This window comes from Pieris brassicae, chromosome 11 (assembly GCF_905147105.1).
Source record: "Pieris brassicae chromosome 11, ilPieBrab1.1, whole genome shotgun sequence".
Classification (NCBI taxonomy): domain Eukaryota; kingdom Metazoa; phylum Arthropoda; class Insecta; order Lepidoptera; family Pieridae; genus Pieris; species Pieris brassicae.
This window is the reverse complement of record NC_059675.1, coordinates 11,830,456-11,838,802: the sequence shown is the minus strand read 5'-3', so window position 1 is coordinate 11,838,802 and position 8,347 is coordinate 11,830,456. Positions and strand designations below refer to the sequence as shown.

Here is an 8,347-nt window from a genome sequence, read left to right as displayed (position 1 = left end):
GTAGACCTACTGAGCGGCCACGACGAAAGCCGTATTGAAAATCACTAAATAGCTGGTGGCCCTCTAGGAGCTGGCTGATGATAATAGTTTTTATAAAGAGCAAGGAGACTATGGCTATTGGATGGATCAGAGCGATCTCTCAGCAGTTTGTGAGAGTGCCGAGCGAGTACAGGTACCGGGAAAGGCGGGCAATTCAAAAGCGCGCAATAACTGAGGGAATATTATCCTACCTTCTCCACTTATGATTGACCACAGAGCATAAGTCAGCAACGTAATCAGCAGCATCCTGCAAAACTAATCAGCCAAAAAACATCACATGCCATCGCAATCTATTTCTCTCAAGTACCAGTTATTTTATCTATACAAAGGAACACTCATCGAACTATCCTATTACAGTTATTTTTGAATTTCATTTTTATTTCTCATATTTTTACTTTAAAAATAAAAGTCAAAACAATATTATTAATTATTGAAATAATATACTGTTTTTAAATTTTATTCCGATTATATGATATTGATTGTCATAAACACGTTTCTGAACAAAATATAATTTTTGCCAAGTGGCAGTACATCTGTCATCTGTGCATTTATGACTTACGTCAGTGTGGGTGTTCACGGCAGCCATTATTCCTAATTTCTACGTAAAAAATTACTTTAGTTTTCTATTTTACGCCGCACTTTTTCGAAACAAAGGAGTTCGTTATTTTTGATAATTTGTACTACTTCATCAAAGTGTTCGAAATAAAATTATAGTACAAAATGAATCCAGAATAGTAAGTATTGGTGTCACGATATTGTGTGAAACAAGGATGGGCTTAAATTTTATTCAAAAGTTAATAAATTTTATCTAAGACTACAAATGCTATCGTGGTATTTTTTGATTGACTACTAAAGATTCGTTTGTTCATGTTAATTTCTTTGTCTAAATGTAATAAGAAGATGTGGTGACTCATAAAGTTGACCAAAAAAATCGAAACGTAATCGTTAACAATGTGAATGGCGTTTAAATAAACTTAAAATTGAATACATTTGAAACTTCCGGATTATGTCTTACATTTGATATCTCATATTGCAATGTTTGTATTATTAAAGTGTGATTCTTTGTCCGTGTTCTTAATACGCCTCCTTTATTGCATGTGTTATTTATACACGTAACTAATGAACGCAATACGTAGAGCTTTAAGAATGTCTTGTTTTGGTTTTCAGCGACTACTTGTTCAAGCTTTTGTTGATCGGCGATTCCGGTGTTGGAAAATCGTGTCTTTTGTTAAGATTTGCAGACGACACATACACAGAGAGCTACATAAGTACCATTGGTGTGGACTTTAAGATAAGGACTGTAGAATTAGATGGCAAGACAATAAAATTACAAATATGGGATACAGCAGGACAGGAGAGGTTTAGAACAATCACATCATCATACTACAGAGGAGCCCATGGAATCATCATTGTTTACGATTGTACAGACCAGGTAATTAAAAAGAATTAACGTATAGTTTTCTAATTCCCAGTAACTAAAACCAAAAAAATACCTGGGTACACCCTTGTCTACAAAGCTGAGTGTTAACTTAAATTAAACTTTTAAATAACATTGTACTTATACATATTAAAATATAATGAGACAACTATCTTGACATGATATTACATTATATGAATATATTTTACATGAAATAATTGTAAACAACAAAAATGTGTGTGATTGTAAACAAAAGCTAAGAAAGCTTTTTATGCCTTTAGTGACAGACAGTATCCTATGGTAGGAAATTGTTGCAAATTATTTCTTGAAAACAATAGCTATACCCAATATATTTATAGCTAAATAGTTACTACAACCAAGGTTATAATAAATGAAATCCACTGTACTATTAATTTGCTCAAAAGTTTATGATTGTGTGCATTTGTATATTAAATTCAACATTCTTTATTAATTGATGATAATTTCGCCTTGATATTAATTATCATCAATAATTCATGAAACATATTGGATGTTTATAATTAATTCAATATTACTTACTCTTCATGATTATTATTTCTCATGAAACTTATTAAGGTGGGGTTGTCAAACTTATATTTTAACTTTTTGTATGTTAAATGTCTTTAATGTATAAAAAGAAGATCAAAGCTGTAAAGATGATAACTGAAAAACTTTGACTATAATTAATCTATGACATCTTCTCCTTTTAATTGTTCCGACACCAAAATAATAATCATAAATGGTCTGCTAATGAATAATTAATATTAAACTACTTATAGCCTATATATACCTATGGTACTTGTATTATAATTTTTTATGAAGTTGGCCATGTATATATCTTTGTTTGTATACTTTAAAAAACTATTACATACCCCTTTTTATTAACTAGTCTAACATAACAAACTTTGTGTGCCTTTAAAATACATTAATCTTTGTTTATATACTTATGAAATACATGCATCTTTGTTTATATTTTAAAGTTAAAGAATTTGTTAATCAGTCTTTCGCAGCAGTAATTGTCAAGATAATTTTATTGTATGGATTAATCTTCAAAATATTAATGTGTTTTTCTATTTTTAAAGGACTCATTTAGCAATGTCAAGCAGTGGTTGGAGGAAATTGACCGCTATGCATGTGATAATGTCAATAAGCTGCTGGTCGGCAACAAGTGTGATCTCACTACAAAGAAAGCTGTTGATTATACTACAGCCAATGTAAGTTCACGAATACTGTTTCTGTACCAGTAGCTCTGTTATATGCTTAAAAGTGTAAGGACATGGATTTCTGTATGAATATACTGGATAAAATCCCACCTTAGTGTGACTTCCTTATGTCAAATGCAATTTGTTTATGACATTTGGGAGTACTTATAGAGTACTATAGTAATACTTATAGCTAAGTTTCAACTGTCATTACTACCTTACGAGCCAATAGTTACTTGCAATAGATATATTTTAAACAAATATTTTATACTAACACTTGTGTTGAATATTCTATGGAACTCATAGCTTCACTCTAATTATGATATTGATAATTTATATACAGACACAGGTAGCAATTTAAAAATAAGTATACTTAAAACAATAACATTATAGAAGTGTAATGGTACATAGGCGAGGCTTTGAATATTTCTTAGTAAACTATCAGTTTACTCGTTAAGGAGTGGCATCCATTATTGACATAAAAACCATGTTTGGCATTGATTAAATTATTTTAAATACTTTGTTTGATTGGTGTCGTTTTAGTAGTTAGATTTGTTAGTAACAACTATACTTTTTCTTAGGTGCCTTTTGCATGCTACATAATATGTGATTCCACTAGTGTAATTTTTAGATAAATGCATCTGCTAATGTTTACTTAAGCTAAAAAGCAGGTACTTAAGAATGAGATTAAGTTGAATGACACCTTATCTTTAAAGGGCATTGAAATTTTGTTTTTAGTACATTATTTTTTGCAATTATATTAAGAATTTGAATTTAATATAAATAATAATAATAATAAAGCCATTTGATTTCGAATCTTTACAAATTTTTAAATAATTTTTTTTCTTGTCACTCGTTATCCTTCCTTCGGTACAATTAATTTTAACACCTTCACAGGTATGGGCCTCCTCTAGGTTTTTCACTTATATCTACCTTTTTTTACCTCACCGCTTCTCCTTATTACCCTTGATCCTATGCATATAGTTGGTCCACCTATTATCTGTGCATCTTGTCAGTTTTGTTTTAGAGCATAATGTAATGTAACTTTTGTTTTTCGTTCTATTTTTTCGTTTTTTTACTTTATGTATTCTTATTGTTAGTACGCTTCTTTCCTTGCTTTCTGGAATGCTACTAGTTTGTTTTTATTTTTGTGTTGTATGTTCATGTTTGGCGGCCGTATGTGAGAGTAGGTTAGATACAAATATCAAAGACAATTTTAAAGGCTCCAATATATTCTTATGTTATTTGAATGTAATTCACGAAATCACCAGAAAAATATGATCAAATTGTTGAATGATGATCATCAATATTAAAAAAAGATGTTAATTTGTCTCATGAAATAACCCCAGTTATAAAAGTATTTATTGATTGGATTGTTTCTGTAAATGTTAACATCCTAGCACCGACATGTATACAACAATATTCCAAACCATTGTTATGTGCAATTTGATGATTGAATCTTTATTTTCCAGCAATATGCTGAACAGTTAGGTATTCCATTCTTGGAGACCAGCGCGAAGAACTCCACGAATGTTGAGCAAGCGTTCATGACGATGGCAGCTGAGATTAAGGCGCGCGTTGGTCCGCCATCTGCCGGTTCACCGACATCCAGTATGTCCGTCAAGATCGACCAGGGACGGCCCATTGATACCGGCAAGTCGTCTTGCTGCTGAATATTACTCACACTTGGTAAGTTACACACTATTAAATACCTTCAAAAAATATTGATCGTGTTTTTATCCTATTACTTATCTTATCTCCACAGATTAGACAATAATGGTAATAAGTTAGAATAAAAGTAGTCAACTAAATTACAATGAGCGGGGTCTCTTGTAAGTTACAGATTTATGATTATAGATTTTGTATTTTATAATGTTTATTTGACACAACTGACAATTTTTTTTCAAGTAATACATATATACACCCCAATTATTCTACGGATTTAACTTTTGAATTTCCAGTGACTTCGTGCAAAAACCCGAGTCATAAATGCAACCTATCGTTATCGTTAATAATTCAAATGCGGTGTACAAAATACATAGCTATTCAGCTTGATAGTTATTATGCCTTTGTATTTCTATATAAAGAGATGTACATACAAACATTATATATATATTTATATACTTTTCCATCTCATTTTAGGCTGGCGAGATAATGGAGCCGTCCGGGCCACAGCTCGCCTCACCACACTATTAAACGCAAATACAACAATCGTTTTATTGCATTAATTATTATAAACAAATCTAAAAAAATAGTGAACTTATTTTAAGCTAACTTCTCTTAAGTTGCAACGTCCAACATATTGTTAGTTCAACGGAACGGTGAAATGTATGGGTGTATGTTTATACATATTTATATATAATGATTATCGTAGGTATAATTTTACGTGCTCCGTGCAGATCATCCATGCGTCGCGGGAAATTTCATGTTTTTGTATTTAGGATTATAGTGAAATAATAAAAATCTAAAGGTTCACTCGGTATGTTTGTTCTGGGCTAATTAGCCGGCTTCTTCACTCGAGGTACTAATTTTGCACTGAGTGTTATTCCATTATATTTGTATTGATCCGCAATGGCTATACCACATTTTGTGTTAGGATCCGATTTCCTTGACTGTGCCGTGTGTGATACAACTAAAATAGTTCCAGGTTTCTAGCATTACCGTTGTTCATATCTTCATTACTTAACACAAAATTGTAGATATAGCAAATTGGCCTTAGCGTTAGACGGATGTATAGTAATAATGTTTAGTCAACAATTTGGATTCAGCGGGAACATAGTATTGAAAGACATTCATTAATATCACTGCAGTGGTTGTCGTGCGATTTTTCAACTTTCACGTTAATTTTAAAGTCCTTAAGTATTATGAAATTATTTTAATCGCAATAATACATGTGGCATTTGAAAAATTGCATGCTAATTTTATTGATTGATCATATGAAACTTAATTATTTTTGTACTGTTATTTGAAGGAGTTAAGTTTAGTTAGATCCGCTAACCCACTGTAATTCTGTATTGAGGATTTCTTAGAAATTAAAACAATATGCTATTAAGGATGTTTTATTTACAATCTCAATACCCAACTATTGTTGTTATTTAATAAGAAGGATATAAACGAGAATTATAACAGATCGTAGTAAACACAAAATCACTAGATTTGAGGCTAAGGGCGTGTTTCACAATGTACGGATAAGTTCTACATAAGTTCCAAATAAGCTTTTTGTTACTTATTGGTAGGATAAACACTATTGTTCACGACTGTCAGATAGCGCTATTCGTCGCATATAGTCCATCATAATTTATGAAACGCAAAGTTTCCTAATCGGAACTTTTATCTTCCAAATAATTTGTGTTGAATAGCTATTTGGTATTTATCCGTACATTGTGAGACAGACCCTAAGTGTTATAGAAAATCGTAAATGATTAATAAATCAAAGACTTTGTTCGGTTTTTAAAATTATACAAGTTTTAACAATCAAACTGGAGATTCAACAACAACATCTCATCATATATTCATAGTCGTGGCAGAGGCCGTGCAAGTTGAGAGGACATTGGAGAAACTCTGGACATAGTATTGGTAAATTATCTGTAATAAATTAGAATCATGAGAAGTATAGGAAACTACCTCTACCTACAAGGTTGAGATTCAGATATGACATGGAAGTCATAGTTCGAGCTAACGTCACGTATACAGATATATTCCCAGTTTTATTAATTTTTTACACTTTTCACATGGTATAAAGAAAATTGAACATAACATACTGTTCATTTTCACTTACCTTTAGTTGGCGCAGCTCTTTAAAATAGTAAACGTAAGACATATGTCTGCTCAAAGACCTAAGTTCTAGTTAACAGGTAATCGACTTTATTTTAATTATATTGACAAAAAACTAGCCCTGTATTGCTCAAATAACGTGAAGCTATTTAATATAATAATAACTAGAACTTTGAAGATTATGGCGTAGAACGCTGTAGGGCTGAGTTCGATCCCAGCGAAATAAGATTTTTAGAAATAAGGTCTATAGGTGGTCTCAAAAAGAATCATGGTAATTCAAAAATATGATCTATGCGCCATTGGGCTATTACAAGACTTACCGAACACATGCTTACATCCACAACAGTACCCATGTATTATTGCTTCATCGTCCTCGCAACCTAGCGGTGGACATCCATTGCACCATAAACCAACACCCAGCCAGGGCATATTCCCTAAATTAAAAATACGAAATATAAATGTATCCAATTCAAAACTATTAGGAAGTCGGTTGCGAAACTAATATTGGTTTTTTCTTTCTCAGACGATGTTTTAGACATCTTACATTATCTTAAAAGCCTTGAACAATTGTATGCTGATTTGCTATCGAATAGTTTTTAATGGCGGAAAACTTAGTTTATTTGTCTCAATACTTTACAAAATTGCGGGGACATTTATAAGATTTCAAAATAGACGATTGTTTTGAAGAATTTTATACTCCCATTTGTTTACTGAGCTCGTCATATTTTAAAATTATTATTAGTATTTAATTAACACGAAATGCATATTCTAACTAACTTCCGATTTCTGATAGATTTCTTAACTCTGTCCTTGATTGTGATATGGTATATGTGTCGCAGTAAAGTAGTCAGAGAGTTAATTGAATCTCTAGACAGTTCGAAGTTCCGTCAGACAAGTGAGTAAACGAAATGTTTAACAAGTTTCCTAAACGTTCCTAAGTAACAAGACTTACCTAACCATTTACAATAAAGCAAAACACGGAATATCCAAGCTCTCAGTTCTTCACGATCACACTAAAATAACAATAACAAATGAAATAACTATGGCGGAGTCACGCTGGCTTTCGGTCAGACAGATAGTTAAACATTTTCGACGCTGCTTTATTTAAATCAAAATACTAGTGACTTGATTGAATATCAACATTTAAGTAACTGTCAAGAGATTCAATTAACTACTCTGCGACATATGCATATTGTTTTTGCAAAATCCTGAACACAATTATTAGTTAGTATTAGTTAAAAATTTGTAACTTTACTTACATCTGGGTGCTTTCCGAACAACACTTATACCAGTTTCCATGGAAGGTTTATAGAAAAAACTAAAAGTGCTTGCTATAAAATAGCAAAAAATGTATACAATTTTTAAATTCATGACTACGAGTAAGCTTCTTATTTTCCTGCTTTGGTTTATATTATGGAGTAAATGACTTAATTAGGTGACCACTTATAGGTCACTGCCATACAGATAGTTCTAATTACCTTTTATGAATATATTTTAACATTTATAGTTATCTCTACCTTTAGAAGTATTTCCCTTCCCTTTAAAAACATCGATCTGATGACAATTCACCAAAATATGGACAGTGTTTTAGTGACACTTCAGCTAAATACAATTTCTTAGGAAAAAATATTAGGTAAAATAACGTTGCCAAACTCATTTAGTTTTTATTTATATTAAATCAACACGATATTCAAAGACGAGACCCGGCGCCAAGGACACTGTATTTTTTAATACGAATAATGAAATTCAAGAATCACGAATTTTGCTTCTTTATTCTAGGCTTTATGATGTGAGCAGCTGTAATTAATAAAATACAAGAAATTTTTCAACATTTATTGAATTCAACGTAACTATTTGGCACAAGTCTAATAGAAGGAAAATCTATTGTTTTGGCAAT

The 8,347-nt window shown here is 31.5% G+C and overlaps 2 protein-coding genes across 2 annotated transcripts; one reads left to right on the top strand and one right to left on the bottom strand.

Moving 5' to 3' along the window:
* Positions 1 to 587: 587 nt before the first annotated feature.
* LOC123716011 (ras-related protein Rab-1A) lies at positions 588 to 5,728 on the top strand. The gene is made up of 5 exons (XM_045671476.1): positions 588 to 773; positions 1,207 to 1,471; positions 2,557 to 2,688; positions 4,149 to 4,365; positions 4,819 to 5,728. The coding sequence occupies exons 1-4, from the start codon at positions 760 to 762 to the stop codon at positions 4,347 to 4,349; spliced, it is 612 nt and encodes a 203-aa protein (XP_045527432.1). The 5' UTR covers positions 588 to 759; the 3' UTR covers positions 4,350 to 4,365; positions 4,819 to 5,728.
* A 75-nt stretch (positions 5,729 to 5,803) lies between these two features.
* On the bottom strand, positions 5,804 to 7,900 carry LOC123716012. Its single transcript, XM_045671477.1, has 3 exons — positions 7,710 to 7,900; positions 6,771 to 6,884; positions 5,804 to 6,261 (listed from the first exon to the last, which is right to left on the bottom strand). The coding sequence occupies exons 1-3, from the start codon at positions 7,819 to 7,821 to the stop codon at positions 6,164 to 6,166; spliced, it is 324 nt and encodes a 107-aa protein (XP_045527433.1). The 5' UTR covers positions 7,822 to 7,900; the 3' UTR covers positions 5,804 to 6,163.
* Positions 7,901 to 8,347: the final 447 nt, after the last annotated feature.